The sequence below is a fragment of the Perissodus microlepis genome, chromosome 11 (genome assembly GCF_051167445.1).
Source record: "Perissodus microlepis isolate ML-2025 ecotype Zambia chromosome 11, ASM5116744v1, whole genome shotgun sequence".
Lineage (NCBI taxonomy): Eukaryota > Metazoa > Chordata > Actinopteri > Cichliformes > Cichlidae > Perissodus > Perissodus microlepis.
In genome coordinates, this window is record NC_140471.1 from 17,447,039 (window position 1) to 17,465,182 (window position 18,144).

General features: G+C 38.7%; 2 protein-coding genes across 3 annotated transcripts; both read right to left on the minus strand.

Moving 5' to 3' along the window:
* Nucleotides 1-2,215: 2,215 nt before the first annotated feature.
* Nucleotides 2,216-3,271, minus strand: LOC146377482 (chemerin-like receptor 1). The gene has a single exon (XM_084944899.1). The coding sequence runs from the start codon at nt 3,269-3,271 to the stop codon at nt 2,216-2,218; it is 1,056 nt and encodes a 351-aa protein (XP_084801025.1).
* Nucleotides 3,272-11,520: 8,249 nt separating this feature from the next.
* Nucleotides 11,521-17,705, minus strand: LOC146377483 (N-formyl peptide receptor 3-like). 2 transcript variants are annotated; one of them, XM_084944641.1, is made up of 3 exons: nt 17,620-17,699; nt 13,377-13,405; nt 11,521-12,476 (listed from the first exon to the last, which is right to left on the minus strand). In XM_084944641.1, exons 1-3 carry the CDS (start codon nt 17,697-17,699, stop codon nt 11,521-11,523), a joined length of 1,065 nt encoding a protein of 354 aa, XP_084800767.1. The 2 variants fall into 2 exon arrangements, with proteins under 2 accessions (XP_084800767.1, XP_084800766.1); XM_084944640.1 differs by lacking the exon at nt 13,377-13,405 and having other exon boundaries at nt 11,521-12,497; nt 17,600-17,705.
* Between the last annotated feature and the right edge of the window lie 439 nt (nt 17,706-18,144).

The window sequence follows — 18,144 nt, forward strand, 5'->3', positions numbered from 1 at the left end:
GGGTATTCTACAAGTGATACATCATTACATATCCACTGGAGTCCACATGTATTATCAGAGCAGGGCTGCTGTAAATCGAATGAGCAGCAGGTGTCAGTACTGTGCTGTTGAACCGGGGTTCATGTGATCTGCCTTTTGGTGAAGCAATTGGCTGGAAAGATTCAACACCTTCATTCAAACATAAGTCTTTGTTTCCCTTTCGAAGTGTATCCACTGCTCTTATTTTAGTTGGATTAGCAGTCTATGATTACCGTCTTATAGTTATTTGTGTAAAAGGCCCTACTTATAGCTGTTGTGTATCATCTCAGGTTTTTTTTTCCCTTGTCTGATTAGCCCTCTCATTAGAATCGAACAGGCACTTGCACTTCTAGGTTGCGCTAGACTGTTTACTGCTCCCTTCACTATGGCTTACTTCATGCAGTGGCAGTTTTTGATATGGGCGACATGGGTTGTTGATCAGGGTGGCATTGTGGTGGGCATTAGCAAAAAAAAAGTTGCTCGCACCCATGCTGCCCAGACATCAAGCCAGCGCATTTTGGGGATTGCATAGGCACCGATCGATTGCATAGGCACCGATCGGTTTTCTAATAAGAGCTCCCTCCATTTGCGAGGAGCTCTTGCCGTGCAGGGAGGAGAGGGGCGAAGCGGCCAGGGATTCTCTGGCTGGCCGAAGTGGCATCTAAAAACCAGCTCGCAAAATAAAAGGAAATAAAAACAAACCACCAAACACAAAAATAACAGACATTATGATATAGACTTATAATTGGCACCGATGTGTTTTCTAAATTCTATCACACACATATACGCGAAAAGTAAATGTGAGATCCCTCGGTGCGCCTTCTTGCTACTGCTGTGCTTAAGTCTCACACACAACCTGCCAAAAGGGGAGGGGGCGGGCTGCTTCCAAATAGAGCACATTTCATTCATAATATTCGAATGGAAGATGGACAAGAAAAGGTCAAAGCCAACAGGTCCTCAGTTTAGAAAAAAAGAAAAGAAGAGGAGGAAAAACGAGCAAAAGATAGAGTTAAGCAGATGTGTCATTGGATAATGGCACTTATTATGCATCCTGAAACAAGAGAACATTCATTAGTAGGGATAGTGATAAAACTTCTGTTTACCTTTAGCCACTTGGCTATGATAACAGTAAACTGACAGTAGCCACTGAGATGTGGCTTATTGAATCTTTTGGACTATGTTCAGCATAATATTAATTAGCCATTAACTGGAAGAGGTGTGTTGTTGATGTGTCTCCTATTCTCAATATATCACAAATTATAATTGTAATGTCTGTTAGCTGTTTGCATATGATTAAATATTGTTATTATTATCCAATGTTTGGTGTGTTCAGTTAATACTACTGATACACATATCAGAGTATATTTATAACACAACACAAGAACAGTGATTATATGAGCAAGAATGATCACTACTGTCATTATTTACTGACATTCTTGGGGTTAAAAAAAGTTGAAAGACAGAAAGAAGCTATTAGAGAGACTGTTTAGCATAGTAACATCATGATAATTATATACTAATCACATATAATAATAATAATGAATAGAGTGAACTGTACACAGCAAAATCTCCAGTGTTAAATTAACACTAGAGAGTGTCTATATGGGTCCACACCTCTGAGTGTTAAATACAACACTGTTGAGTGTTAAATTAACACTTTTGACAGTGTTATATGTTTAAAAGTAACCTAGTCAGTTTTGAAGATTAACAATGGCTAACACTGAGCAGTGCTGATTTTCTAACACTGGAATATTCTAACATTTTGAGTTATTTTCCAGTGTTAGAAAATCAGCACTGCTCAGTGTTAGCCATTGTTAATCTTCAAAACTGACTAGGTTACTTTTAAACATATAACACTGTCAAAAGTGTTAATTTAACACTCAACAGTGTTGTATTTAACACTCAGAGGTGTGGACCCATATAGACACTCTCTAGTGTTAATTTAACACTGGAGATTTTGCTGTGTAGGAATGCCAAATATTTAATATAAAATGTAAATGTTTACATAATATTGGTAAGAACTCAGTGGTGAGCTCATAATAAGTTATTAACAAAACACAGTGATTATTAATAGCTAGAAGTGAATGGTAGACTTTGTGAGTTAGTTAAAGTAAAATAATCCATCCATCTTCATCCACTTTTCCAGGGCTGGATAAGTAGTACAGAATACAGTAACCAAAATACATCATATACAGCCTTATACCTCAGTAATCAAATCTGACTTCTCTCTGCTCAGCCTGGTGTTCACTGACTTCATGACACTGGGAGAGAGTGTCTCCTCTTCTTGGAAGGCACTCTCCAGCACATTCAGGATGGATTTTTGTATTTCAGCCTTAAAATCTTGTCTCAAGAAGACATACAGCAGTGGATTCAAGCAGCAGTGAAGAATGACCAAATTCTCGGCGACATACAACACAATTCGAAAGGCATAGCGAAATGTTTCATTTGGTGGAATAAATACCACCAGCTGAATTAGATCAATGATGTAATAGGGCCCCCAGCACAGAAAAAAAGTGATGATAATGGAAGCAATAACTTTAACGGGGCGACTTGATTGGCTGGCCAGGTTGTGGTTTGTCCTGAGACGATGGATGATGACAGCATAACAAGAGACAATGACAGTGAAGGGGACTGCAAATCCTAAAAGGAAGTGGGTGACTGAAATGGTATGAAAGACAGATGGTGTTGCATATTTAAAATCCTCAACACTGCTGAAGCAGTAAGTTGTGTTTTTAGACACTTCCTCTGTGTGCATGAAAAAAAAATATTGAATGTTGACAATCAAAGCCAACACCCAAACACACAGACTCACATAGAATGCGTTGCGTACATTTCGGTGGTTCTGAGCCCAGACAGGACACACCACAGACACGCACCTGTCCACACTGATCACCACCAGAATGTAGACACTGGCAAACATGTTCAGAGAGATTGTAGTGGCGTCCAGCTTGCACATGAAATTACCGAAAGGCCAGTGAAACCGCAAAGCCAGGAATGTTACACTAAAGGGCAGAAACGCTGCAAAGATGAAGTCAGCCACAGCAAGGTGGAGGTACCAAACTGTGTTAACAGTTTTCTTCATCCTGAACCCGGTCACCCAGATAACCACTCCATTCCCGACCACACCGAGGAGCGAGACCAGGGAGAAAACAGCGATAGATATGATGTTGAAAGACTGACGCAAGTTATCCAAAGACTCATCTACATCAGGTGCGGCACTTGTATTGCTTGGACTGAAATTTTCTGGGGTCATTGCAGTCATTGCTTTGAGACCTGCAGCAACAGAACAAAAACAAAACAAGTGAACAAGTGTGTTTTAAATTTCTGCTTGAGTCTAGTACAGCTGAAGTTATGACACAACTGAAGACTGTCCATATCAGACCTTAGAGTTAAATCAACATGAACAGTAATGAATTCACTTACAGATTTAAACGTTAAGGCAGAGTAAGGTCTAGATTTCAGGTGAGCCAAGAAGTAATTGAAGAAATTTAAGAGCAGTCATGAAAAAAAAAGAGGTATACCAACCAATTTATTATTAGCAATTTGTTATAAGATTGCATATCTCAAACTAAATTATAATTATGATACAGGGCTTACAAAAAAAGTAATGGGGATGACTGGGACATGCTTGTTTTTAACTCAAGTTATCAATAAAAGGTGCAGGAAAATAATCAGTAGTGTAAATAAACAAAAATCCACAGATGATGGATTTTCATGAAGCAGCATGACACAAATGAATCCCCATCTGTTCTTGTAATGAACTGTAATGACCTTTGTGTTTGGTTTGAATACACCTTAAACGGTACACCTGCATTTTTTCAACTATTAGGCAGAAAAACATACACACTGTCACTCTCTGAGAGTTTGTAGACAAGTTATAACTATGAAAGAAATGCAGTACTTTATTAGTACTCAATTCTATGTCACTGTAAGATAGTCTGACTCGAGTGATAAGGAAAGTGGTATGAGCAATATATTTACAGTGACCTCCATCATATGTGAAACTTGCTAAAACCCCTCATAATTAACTCAATTAACAAAAATCAAACGCACATGGATTGACACCTACAAAGCGCACACTGACATGACCCACACACACACACACTCCTACAGTACAGACAGGAACACACATACATTGCAGGCAGAGACATGTACATCACACACACACATGCACAATTAAGAAAGGGGTTAAAGATAGGGCAAGACCTTAAAAGGAAAGGTAGAAGACGAGAGATGAGGAAGAAGTTGTTTTGATCGAAACTGTGTATGACGTATAGGTGAACGTGATAACAGAATAACAGGAAAGGTGGGAGGTAAATAAGGAACTTTGGAATAGTATAGATGTACCCATGTATCTACATGGGTACATGTGACAGACAGGAGACATGGAATGAACACGAAGGGGGGGGGGCAGAAAAGGGCTACATGCATTTAACCCTTGTATGGTGTTCGGGTCTGTGAGACCCGTTTTCAGTTTTTTTCAAAAGAAAAATTAAACAACTTATTATTTTTTCAACCTGAAATTCATTGGCTTTGGCTTATTTTCTGTGAAGAACATAAATCCGAACTAATTTTCAATGACCTCATACTGTACCTCCCCCCACGCATTTACATTACATACAAAGTGTTCGGGTCCACTGGACCCAGGTCTAATAAAAGTGTTGAAAGTGTAGGTCCTGTTTTCCCATACTCTGTCTTCCTCCTTTCTGGTGCTGCTGATAGTGTTTTTTTCCCCTCCCGCTCCCGCACAAAGTTGCAACATTGTTGAAAATTCAACTATCAACACCGTCTGCTCTTACATTCCCACACATTTTACCCTCTTTCTTGAGGGATCCAAATTTTATTTTCTCATACCCTGTCCCACCTGCAAATTAGGGGAATAATACTATAAATAAGACTTTGCCAGTGTGGTTCTTTATCACAACTGATCAAGATGGCAAAAGATTATCTGCTGCGAGGGCCATCCAATTGATTTTGGAAGAGAGAGGGGCTTTGGATGATGATGTTGACAAAGAGGGTTCAGAATATTTCACATTTCTGAAAATTCAGAGTCTGACAGTGACTTTGAAGAAGAGGATGAGGTTGAGCACCATTTAGTAACAAAACGAAGACGAGTACCCCATCAGCAGACAGCTCCAAAACCAGAACAAGCCCACCAGACAGCAAGTGAAGAAATATGGATGTCAATAACTGGTGACATTGAATGGTCTTCTTGCCCAAGAAATGAGCCACCCTGCAGAGCTGTTACTGTGATAAGCCAGGGCCAACAAGCCATGACAGTTACTCATGTGCAGGACATCAAGTCTTCATTTTAGCTTTTCATCCCAGATTCCATCCAGAAAATTATTCTGGATTGCAGTAATCTAGAAGGAAGGTGTATTTTTGGAGAGAGGTGGAAGGAGATGGACCAAATTCATCTAAGAACTCCAAAGGCCTACTTTGGGGTTCTTATCCTTGCAGGAGTTTTCAGGTCCAAAGGGAATCCACAGAATCCCTGTGGTATGCAGAAACCTGCAAGAACCATTCCATGCATCAATGTCTCTGGAAACCTTCCACAAAATTTCCAGGATTATCCGTTTTGATAACCGAGACGACAGACCAGCTCGACTGCAGAGAGACAAGCTAGCTGCCATCAGGACAGCGTGGGATAAGTGTGTGCACCACCTCCCCCGTTTTATAACTCTGGGCCTAATGTCACCATGATGAGCAGCTGATCCCATTTAGTTGTGAAACATATTGCTTCACGTGTAAATGTGTTGTGTCTTTCACTCCACTTGATTATAACTGATTTATTTTTTTTTATAACATTTTATAAAAAACAAAAACAAAAAAACGAGAAGCACATTAATTCATAAATGTGGTCTAACAAAGGTAAAGGGAAAAATTAACCATGTTTGCTGTTCATATGGCTTGTAATTGGGATGAAGTAAACATCTGTTGAGTAATTTAACATAAAATTGTTTGATAGTGTTAATTTTGAAAGCCAAAACTCTAGCGGGTCCACCAGACCCATGAACACTGGCTGAGTAACAAAAATATGAACACCACACAAGGGTTAAACACACAGGGAGCCTACATAGACAAGGAGAAAACATATGACAAACAGGACTCATAAGCAAGAAGACATGGATGATAACATAAACTAGACCACACTCAACTACGACAAACTAATAAAAATACTAGAACTTAACATTACCACAATATATCATAAGGCACAACGGATTACAAGGTGCATTAAGCAAAACAAAACAGTCAGATAAGTCAAACTTTAATCAACACATTCTTTTTGTGAACTGATGAAGACACTTGGATATAGTGATGGGAATTCCATCTCTTTTTAGAGAACCAGCTCCTTGGGCTCCGCTCACTGAAAAGAGCCGGCTCTTTCGGCTCCCAACCGGCTCTGCAGGTTGTTTTGTTGCTTTAATTAATTTATTATCAACACCAATATAAAATTATGCACAAAAGAAATGACTAATGTTAAAAAAAAACCCGTGGTTTTATTTATATATGTTTATATATAAATATATACCGTGGTACGGTGGCCCCTAGAGACAAAGCACGTACAAACTCCAAAACACTTGCAAACTCCAAAACACATGCAAACTCCAAAACTCTTGCAAACTCCAAAACACTTGCAAAATCCAAAACACTTGCAAACTCCAAAACACTTGCAAACTCCAAAACACTTGCAAAATCCAAAACACTTGCAAACTCCAAAACACATGCAAATTCCAAAACACAACGGAAGTGCTCCAGGACGCTAGGGGCAGTGTTGAGCTCGATTTGCAAAATAAACGGCAAGTTTGTCTGTATGGGACGGTCTAGTCTCCGTCTCGCTTCCCAGGTTGCCTAGCAACCATGATACTAACCGCTGGAAACGTGTCATACAACTTTGTTTGACAGAAATGAAGGAGAACATATTTTGTTAATTTGTTTGTTTGTTTCTACAAGAGCTTTGTGTGATTTGATAAGTATCTGAGGCTGAGACCACAGGACAGTAAAACATGATTTTTGGGCTTCATTTCTGTACTGAACAGTCATTTAAGTTAGTTAGTAAATAACAATTAGCTAATGTTGTTCATGAGACTAAAGTCATATCACTTTGGTAATGTAAATATAATATGGCCAATATTATAGTTATTATATTAATCATTATTAGCTATTACAGCAGTGAACATGAACTCTGTGTCAAATACTGAGCCTCAGTACAGATTCAAGTTGCAGTTATTTATATGTCTTATCACCTTAAATCTTCACTCAAAGACAAGTGTCTTTGACAGTGTATATATAGGTGTATCATATATAAGAGACAAATGTTGTTCCTTCAGTATGTTAGCATTACTAAATTTGGCTCATTGCTTACATATATTTATAAAAAGAAAATGTACAAGCTGTGATAACTGTTTCTGATAAAATGAAGAGTAGACTGATATATTGAATATTCCTTTATTGGGTGAGAAAATCAGACCATGTCATAACTGCTTTAAGTCATACAGAATAGATATCAGAGCCTTAAACAGGCTGACTTCTGCTAAATGGGTCAAACTGGGCAGAAAGTATACAAACACATAACATCCTTATAAAATATGATGTAACACTATAGATCAACTTACCTCAGAATATATAAAGAATATAAACAATTACAGCAATATGATGCAACAAACACAGCAGTGCTACTAATGCAAAATACTCAAAGCTTCATAGAACTAAAACAAACATTTATTTTTAGGTCCATTCTGCTGCTGATACATACTTTAGGTTTCTGAATTTTAAACTTGTTGCTGCCTTTCATAGTGTGTAACTTGAAGGCCCTGAGTACTTTCTCCCACACTGAAAACACTGGGAGGATAAAATTATTTGAACATTACCTAATAAGACTGATTCAGGACAGACAATTAGTTATTCTAAACTTTTCTAGCAGTCCTTCACAAACAGGGAACAGTCTGTCTATTCTCTCCATCTGTCAGCTGCTACTGGCTCTTCCTCCTCCTCTTCCTCACACACTGCTGAGTTTGTCCTGGTGGATCATCAGGGATGCAAAGCCTCACAGATGATGTACAGCAGTGGGTCCCTCAGTCTGTCCTCACTCTGGACACTTGCAGTTGTCACACATGGAAATCAAATGTGTGATAAGCTGCAGGATTCAAACACAAGTGTAACTTATAAATGAATGTTCATACTTTTATTACACAATCAGAGAGAAAGAAACAGAGAGAGAGAGTGCAGGACAGACAGACAGACAGGTGACAGTCTCAGGTGTACACACTGCTACAAAACAGCACAAAAGAAGGAGGATTTAGTTTGTGTTATTACGAAACAAAAAGAGTTCCCAGATGGTACAGTGGACACGTGTGACTCCTGTGATTAAAGCATCTTTCTTTCAGCTTAACGAGTGAACCGTCAGCTCGTTCAAACACACGTTAAAGTCCGTTTGGCTCGACACCACCGAACAGAGGCAGCAATATAACACAGCTAACATTAACAGTGCAGTGAATCCTGCTTGTGCCGTGATATTCAGGACTGCAAACCGAGCAGCATCACTTACTTTCAGCTTGTTGTGTTTGTGGATATATGACTGACTTTATTTATCCATAAAATCATCACATTCTCTGTAAGATTAAAGTCAACTATTGAACGGCGTATATTTTGAAGTAAAGGCTTTAAAACTAAGTTAGTACAAACATCGCTAATGTCACATAACTTTCCCGACATGTGGCCAACAGTAATGTTTTAATGTTCTTCATTATAAAAACATTTGCGCATAAATAAGTGACATAATATTCAGTACTTACTTCTGAAAGTTTACTCTTCGGCGGCTCCGCTTCCGCCGTTTTTTTCGGCAAAATTATCCACACCACCGCTGCGCTATGAAATCTGGGATATGTTGGGCCCATCCTTAAAATTCAGGGAAATTAAGGACGCATTTGAGGGCCGCATTTCGAGCAGCCTTTGAATTGGGACAGCCTTCGTCGTGTCGCTGTGACGTAATTGGCCTTAAAATGCGGCCTTTAAGGCTGCAGACCCTGAATTGGGATACAGCCCAAATCCGGTCATTGGTACTTCCTGGCTTGTGTAGTTACTAGGTAACAAAAGCTCAACACTGCCGCTAGCGTCCTGGAGCACTTCCGTTGTGTTTTGGAATTTGCATGTGTTTTGGGGTTGGCAAGTGTTTTGGATTTTGCAAGTGTTTTGGAGTTTGCAAGTGTTTTGTATTTTGCAAGTGTTTTGGATTTTGCAAGTGTTTTGTATTTTGCAAGTGTTTTGGAGTTTGCAAGTGTTTTGGAGTTTGCAAGTGTTTTGGATTTTGCAAGTGTTTTGGAGTTTGCAAGTGTTTTGGATTTTGCAAGTGTTTTGGAGTTTGCAAGTGTTTTGGATTTTGCAAGTGTTTTGTATTTTGCAAGTGTTTTGGAGTTTGCAAGTGTTTTGGATTTTGCAAGTGTTTTGGAGTTTGCATGTGCTTTGTATTTTGCAAGTGTTTTGGAGTTTGCAAGTGTTTTGTATTTTGCAAGTGTTTTGTATTTTGCAAGTGTTTTGGAGTTTGCAAGTGTTTTGGAGTTTGCATGTGTTTTGGAGTTTGCATGTGTTTTGGATTTTGCAAGTGTTTTGGAGTTTGCAAGTGTTTTGGAGTTTGTACGTGCTTTGTCTCCAGGGGCCACCGTACCGTGGCCCCTAGAGACAAAGCACGTACAAACTCCAAAACACGTACAAATTCCAAAGCACGTACAAAGCTACCTAGATCACTTAAATTACATAATTGAAAGCATATGTGTATTGTCTGTGTATTTATACACAAACTAAACAGCAGTGACTTTTGTAGGGTCACTGACGTTGGGCTAGCTGGTATATAATAATGTGCTAGGTGATCGCTAGTGACATAGCTATTGCGGTTTGTGTATCTATACACAAACAATCATATATATTCAAATCATTTTAAAAAAAGTTCATTTACCTGTTACTACCACACACCAAATCCTGTCGTTGGTACTTCCTGGCTTGTGTAGCCACTAGGTAACAAAAACTCAACACTGCCCCTAACCTGCTATGAGGGGATAGTGGCTGCAACTGAACCTGTGTAAACCATAGTTTTTTTATTTGTTTAACTCTGATACAAGTGCTCCATTGAGTTGGAGCTTGGCACAATCTTGTTAGAGGAGGGCGCTCTTTCACCTCTCACTCTTTTGTTCCAGTGGAGCCGTAGGTTGAAAGGGCAGAGCAGGTCGTACACCATTGTTGTCTTCTTCAGCGTCAATGTGGAAATCTTTTCACCCTTTGGGTTATTACTGTGTTTGTGGAATCTTCTTGCAATGGCTGGCATGAACCCAAGTGGCTCGACCTTCGACCTAAACTGCTGTCTGGGTAGTCAGCTGTACCTGGAATGGTCCCTGCTTCAAGCTGGTCTGATCAGCACCTGGTCTCCCAGTCTGGGAATTCCCCACCTTGGGAGGATTTGAGCATTCACCATGTTATACTCACACATAAGGCCAAGTGTTGGAATTTAATAATCTTTAATACAAATATACCTCATTGTTATGTATCTCACAACTGCTTAATATTTAGCATCACGCACTTGTTTATGCTTTATTTCACACGGTTAAGTATTGTAAAGTTTTTTTCACAACTTGGCTGATAAATAAATATAATATTTATTCACCTAGATAATCCTACATTATTTATTTTTAAAAGTGATTATTATTATCCAATGTTTGATTATTTGTTCAGTTAATACTACTGATACACAGTTTATTTGTAAAACAACACAGGAACAGTGATTACAAGAATGATCACAGTTGTCATTATTTATTGGGTTAAAAAGCTTTTAAAGAGCAAAAGAAGAAGAATAAGAATCTGTGAGAGTGTTTGGCATCATAATATCATGATAATTATATAATGATCTTATATTATAATAATGAATACACTGAACTGTAGGAATGTCAAATATTTAAAATAAAATATTAAATTTTGCATGATATTGGTAAGAAGAAGTCATCTTACAATAAGACCTCAACATTACACACTGTTTATTAATACATGGAAATAAATGGCAGGCTGAGTGAATGAATTATTCTTACAGTATGTTTTAACTGCCCAATCCATGCTTATCTAAGATGGCATCTGTGGGAGCTGTCATGTCCTGTCAACTAAATTTACCTGGTACTGGTTTCACAAAGTGAACTGGACACAAAAGTAATACTGATTTTGATTTTGCTGACTGGTTCTTCTTCTAGGAAGTAACATTGTTATAATCACATACTACTACTACTAATAATAATAATAATGGCACAAAGATAATGTAGAGGCAGGAAAAGCAATACAGTGAAGAAATAAACCATCACAGCACCATTTAAACAATTAGTTGTTTCCATTAGATTCATTTTATAAGCACATAATTTGATAAAAGTTTATAAAAATTTAATCTGCAGTTATATTTACAGCTGGTAAAAAGTCACCCAAATTTTTCAATCAAAGATTTTAACATGTTTATTAATCTCATATACAGCTTTATACCTCAGTCATCAAATCTGACTTCTCTCTGCTCTGCCTGGTGTTCACTGACTTCATGTTGCTGGCAGAGTGTTTTTCCTGTTCCTTCAAGGCACTCTCCAGCACATTCAGGATTGATTTTCGTACTTCATCTTTAAAATCTTGTCTCAAGAAGACATACAGCAGTGGATTCAGGCAGCAGTGAAGAACCATCAAATTTGAGGCGACCTTCGACACAATTAGAAAGGCATAGCGAAATGTTTCATTTGGTGGAATAAATACCACCAGCTGAATAAGATCAATGATGTAATAGGGAGCCAAGCACAGAAAAAAGGCAACAATAATGGAAGTGATAACTTTAAAGGGGCGACTTGATTGGCTGGCCAGGCTGTGGTTTCTCCTGAGACGATGGATGATGACACCATAACAAGAGACAATGACAGTGAAGGGGACTGCAAATCCGAGAAGGAAGTGGGTGATAACAATGGTCTGAATGACAGTTGGTGTTGCTTTTTCAAAAAAACCGATGTTGGAGCAGTAAGTTGTGTTTTCAGTTTCTTTCTTTGTGTCCATGTAAAAATAATGTTGAATGTTGACAATCAAAGCCAACACCCAAACACACAGACTAACATAGGTTGCACTGCGTACATTTCGGTGGTTCTGAGCCCAGACAGGCCACACCACAGACACACATCTGTCCACACTGATCACCACCATAATGTAGACACTGGCAAACAAGTTTATAATGATTAGAGTGCCGCACAGCTTGCACATGAAATTGCCAAAGGGCCAGTGAAACCGCAAAGCCAGGGATGTTGCTCTAAGGGCTAGAAACACTGCAAAGATGAAGTCAGCCACAGCAATGTGGAGGTACCAAACTGTGTTAACAGTTTTCTTCATCCTGAACCCGGTCACCCAGATAACCACTCCATTCCCGAGCATACCGAGGAGAGAGACCAGGGAGAAAACAACAACAGCCCCGGTGGTAAGAGACCAAAACAAGTCAACCCAAGAATCGTTTAGATCAGGTGCAGCAGTTGTATTGATTAGACTGAAATTGATTCTGGCCATCTCCATTATTGTTTATCAAGAAACCTGTAATATCAAGAAAACAAAAAGAACAGAAAAGAGACATCAGGGTCTGTATGAATGTATGCAAAGTAATCTTTAATTTTCCTAATCTTTTAGATTTCTGCTTGAGTAGAGCTGAAGTTATGACACAACTGAAGACTGTCCATATTAGACCTGAGAGTTTAAACAACATGATCAGTAATGAATTCATTTACAGATTTAGCTGTTAAGGCAGATTAAGGTCTAGATTTCACAAGTGATAAGCCAAGAAGGAAATGAAGAAATTTCAAAGTGAATTTAAGAGATGAACTAATCAATTTAAGCAATTTTTAAAATAAGATATTGTGTCTCAAGATGAATAAGTTTTACAACAAAGTAATGGGTATAACAGGGACATGCTTGTTGTTGACACAGTAACTCATGAAGTTGCTGAAATTATCAATAAAAGGTGCAGGAAAATAAGGGGGTGTTTTTGTCTGACCTTTGATTTATGTAACAATTAGACACAAGGATGAAAAAAAGAACAAAATTTGGTGACAAAAGGTTTGATAAAATCTTTTAAATGATTTTAAACGAAGTAATCTTAAAAAGCAGCACTTATTGTGAAGCAAAAATATTTAAGATCATTCAAACTATGCTATTTTAATCTATTCAATGAGTGGTGCATATATGTAAAAATAAATCCATAGATGATGGTTTTCATGAACCAGCAGCCTTTTTCAGAAGTTGAAATATTTTGCCACAAAGGCAGATTCCCCTCTGTTCATGTTGCCCAGTGCAATTTCACATCAGTTGTAATTAAAGACTTTTTATGTTTATGTAATGAGGAGAACTGTAATGACCTTCGTGTTTGGCTTGAATACACCTTAATACAGCAAAGCGTTTTTTACAACAATTAGAAACAGACAGAAAAACATACGCACGATCACTGTCTGAGAAACAAGTTATAATATGACAGAAAACAATTACTTCAAGAGTTCTCATCAAAGCAGTGCTCTCTCTTAAATGCAACAGCTTAGCTTGTTTGCTTAATTTTAATAAATGATCTTATTGTATTATGTAAATACCAGGGTCAGTCTATTCCTGCATAGCAAATATGTGATGATTTTACAAACTTACAAAAGGAAAATATCAAAGATCATTTACCTTTAGGGAAGCTCTCTTGTTGGTTGTTGATGAATGCAATGCAGAAAAATGCCAGGTTAATATATGTGAGGTAAGACGTCACTGCCCACAAAGAAAGAAATTGAGAGAGAGCGAGAGGGAGAGAGAGAGCGCAAAAGATGTCTAAAATCTAAAATATAGTGTGCCACCAGTATAGCTCTGTTATCAGCATCCTGTTTTGCAAGCTTGGTCAGCTTTTGTATTTACTCTGAAAGCTGCCATTTTTGCCCTTACATTTATCTAATTTATTCTTTCTCTTTCTGTCTTAACGTTTACAGTGTTCAAAGAATTAAAGGGACACTTTGAAAATACATCAGACCTTAATGGAAAAACAATTATGCTGGATATCTATATTCATATGGACTGAGTAATGTGATAGGAATGACAGGACGCCACACTATTTGATGGAACTGAAAATTATCAACCTACACAAGGCTTAATTCAAAGGCACTTTGAAAATCAAAGTACGGCCAAAATTTCATTGCAGCAACTTAAAATGGTTCTCAGTAGTTTGTGTGGCTCCCTTGTGCTTTTCTGCATGCCTGAAAACATGAGAGGACAGATGATGTCCTGGGCGACCAGATTTTCCCAGATCTGGACCCAGGCATCACTGAGCTCCTGGATGGTCTGAGGTGCAGCCTGACAGCGTCAGATGGACTGAAAATTAATATCCCAGATGTTCTATTGGATTTAGGTCAGGTGAATGTGGTAGCCCCTGTCAGAGTTGGCAAAAGTACAGATATTCTGTACTTAAGCAGAAGTACAAAAGCTACTGTTAAAAATACTTCAGTAAAAGTTGAAGTACTGATTCAACTTCTTTACTAGTAAAAAAGTACAAACTCTGAAAAGTACTCAAAGTAAGAAAGTAAAAAGTTGCTCTTTGGTGGATGTTTCTACTTTTGTGCAAAGCTAATCGAACCTTTTGGTATATTAACATAATAATAAAATAATATCAGTAGACGGAAACAAAAACTACTGTGCAGGACCCTCAAGCTCCCAGGCCTCTGGTAGAGGACCCGAGCTTGAAGGACAGACTGCCCGCAGAGGCGAGAGGGGAATTTAAAAAAAATATTGTAGGAGGTGACTTTGCCTCTAAACAGGAAAATATGTACAGTCGGGGGTCAAAGTGGGTTCAGCAGGTGGGGAAACAATGACTCTCTTCTCTTTTTGCTTCTCTCTCTTTGCTTTTTGTTAAAGCAAAAATAATAACTTTGAAAATGGAAAATTAGAAAGAACAGATATTTATTTAAAATGTAGGGACCGTCACTCACCAGGAGAAATGCAGGACTAAGTGGACGATGGGCAGTGAACAATTTCATTACAATATCTAATGGCAGTCAGGGTGCTGTTACCTTGCCTAGAGGTGTGTGCATTACTTCAAAGATTAGCAGTACCCAGTAGAGGAGGCACCGGAAGCAATGTGAGAGAAGTGGGGCAAGCCTATTAGGCCACCTATTAGGTAATTCAATTACTTATTATTGCCAATGATTGCTCACTAGATCACAAAATATACCACATACTTTTAGGAACCACAAAGGTGAGGGACCGCTGTGTTTTCAATAAGTCTTGGACTCTGTCATTCAGCTAGCTGGGTTAACAAGCTACCGCACCAACTGAGCCTTAAGTTAAGACTCATGGCGGGGAAGTGTGTGTTTACATCATTGACACTTGGTGCTAAAGTGCTACTGTTGTGCACAAACGCTGTCCTCCACTGGCAGAGTTTATTATCATTGAGAAGAAAGGCAAGACCATCAGACCCTGCGTAGAATATATTGCATTTGTTCACATCTCCTTTTGAGTTATTACAGGGAGCAACCATCTTCAGTAAACATGACATGCAGAATACTTACCATCTGGTAAGAGTAAAGGAAGTGGATGAGTGGATGAATACCTCCACCAGGAAGACGAACTCAGCCGGCCTCACCTCTGCCATTTTGAGTATCTGGTGATACCTTTTGGTCTTTCGAATGTCCCCTCTGTGTTTCAGTCCCTCGTGAATAACATCCTCCAGGACTTCATTAATCGCTTTGTCTTCGTCTACATGCTTATCTTTTTGAAATCAGCCCAAGAACATGAAACCCACGTCAGGCAAGTGCTACAATGTTTGTTGGGGAATAAACTTTTTGTAAATAGAAAAAAATATGAATTTCACATTGACACAGCTTCCTTCTTGTGCTACAGAGTAGAGAAAGGCAACCTCAAACCAGAGCCTGCAAAAGTGAGGTAGTAGTAGACTTGCCAGTCCATCTAACCACATGCATCTCCAATGTTTCCAGAGTTTTGCTAGCTTGTATCGCTGTTTCATCGGAGATTTCAGCAAAATGGCCTTACTCTTAACACATCTAACCTCTCCAAAAGTCTCTTTTAGTGGTGTGCGGATCGATTTTGAAATATCGATTCTTCCGATACCAGTAATTTATGTTCTAGAATCGATTCTCATATTAAAATATTGATATTTTAGTACTTTGGGGTAAATTTTTAGTTTTTCATTAACAGGAACGCAGTGGAAAGAAACTATATCATTCGAATTGGAAGGAACTACTTCCTCTTACGCCTTTCATAGTCATGTGCGAAATACGGCTGTATAAATGTGTCGGAGCCCCTGGCGTGCGCACTCACAACAATGGCTGAGCGTAAACAGAGTCATGTGTGAACGTATTTTACCTCCACAAACAGTCAAGACGCGGTTTGCGATACATGTGGCAAGACAGTGAGGTGTTGTGGCAACAGCACTAACCTCGTCAAACACCTCAGAGTAAATCATATCACAGAATATGACGAGCTTATGTTGAGACAAACTGAAGAGGAGGACAGGGACAGGTGCTGCCAGGGCGAGACAGACGTCTCTCGCGGAGTCCTTTAGTGCTGCAGGCAGGCAACATGCTCAAATAGTGCACAACTTCAGGTTTTTTATTTCTGTATGATAATTCTGCATTATTAAGCAATGAGAACAAGTAGTCTGTTGTCCTGTAATCATTATGAAGCTATATTATTATATTCTCATTACAATTTCATAATACAATTATATATTGTATTATGAAATACAATAAAACATTAAGTTTTTGTACAGAGTATCGGTATCGGATCAGTATCATCGATACCACCCTGAATTTTAGTTGGTATCGGATCGGAAAGGAAATCAGTGGTATCGCACATCACTAGTCTCTTTCCAGTGGAATCCTTCAGCGTAGTCAGTGTTTGATCTCCTGAAGAAATGTTTCGCCACCACTCCAGTCCTGTCCCAGCCTGATATTAACTGCTAATTTATCATCGAAGTGGATGCCTCAGACTCTGATATAAGAGCAGTCCTCTCTCAGTAACGGGAAACTGCATCCATGTGCTAATTTATCCTAGTTGTCTCCTTGATTGCAGTGGGTATGCCGATCGCAACAGAACCCTTGCACCAACTTACACCAAAGGCCAGAAGGTTTGGTTCTCTACTCAGTAATTGGGAGTACACTCTCCCAGTTGGACCATGTGAAATAGAGTCTATGGCCAACCCGGTTTTGTGCATCTGAAGCTGCTTCTCAATATGCAAACTCATAATGCGTTCCATGTATCTCAACTAAAACCTGTCCACTCCACATTCTGGTGAAATCACTGTAAAGTGCACTAAACTGTGATTCATTTCCACACTGATCACTAGAATGTAGACCATGACAAATGTGTTCATATAGACCATATTTATGGTGTATCACACTCAGGGGTAGAGATGTTGCAAAGAAGAAGTCAGCTACAGCAAGGTTGAGGTACTGAAATGTATTGACTGTTTTCTTCATCTTGATCGTGGTCACTCAGATATCCACTTGATTCCAGAGCACGCCAAGGCAAGAGCCCAGGGAGAAAACAACAATACGGATGTTGGTGAGAGACTGAAACAACTCAGCATACACAGAGCCATTTGGATCAGGTGCAGCAGTTATATTGATTTGACTGAAAGAGTTAATTGTCATATCCATCATAGTCTTGAGACCAGTGAAGATGATATAAAGAAACAATATAAATGTATGTAAATCTTTAATATTTCTACTGTAATGCTTGCAGAGTAGAGATTTTCTATATGAGCACAGATTTAGGCACTGAAAGTTGTCTAGGCCTTCATACTGTGGAGCTAAGAAAGAAGCAAAGAAGAGTAAAAATTATCATAAATTAATGACATTAATGACAAAATAACAAAATTCAGAAAACCAGAATTTTTCACTCTTGAGATGAAAAATAACAATACAGGAGTGTGCCACGAAGTGATTTACATGTGTGGGAAATGTGGGGACAGTGTTAAAACAGTGACGTATGATATTACTGAAGTCATCTTTGAGTGGAGTAAGAAAATAAAAACATGTACACTTTCTCTTTGTTTGTCCTCCTGTACAGCATGTCGGTGTAATTTCACAACATGTAGACACAAGC

What these genes read in the sequence shown, in the direction of transcription:
- LOC146377482 (XM_084944899.1), bottom strand. Translation starts at nt 3,271, where the DNA reads ATGACCCCAGAAAATTTCAGTCCAAGCAATACAAGTGCCGCACCTGAT.
- LOC146377483 (XM_084944640.1), bottom strand. Translation starts at nt 17,699, where the DNA reads ATGATGGATATGACAATTAACTCTTTCAGTCAAATCAATATAACTGCT. An exon ending in GTTGTTTCAGTCTCTCACCA is followed by an intron (nt 12,498 to 17,599) that starts ACATCCGTATTG and finishes TTGACTTGTTTT; the next exon opens with GGTCTCTTACCACCGGGGCT.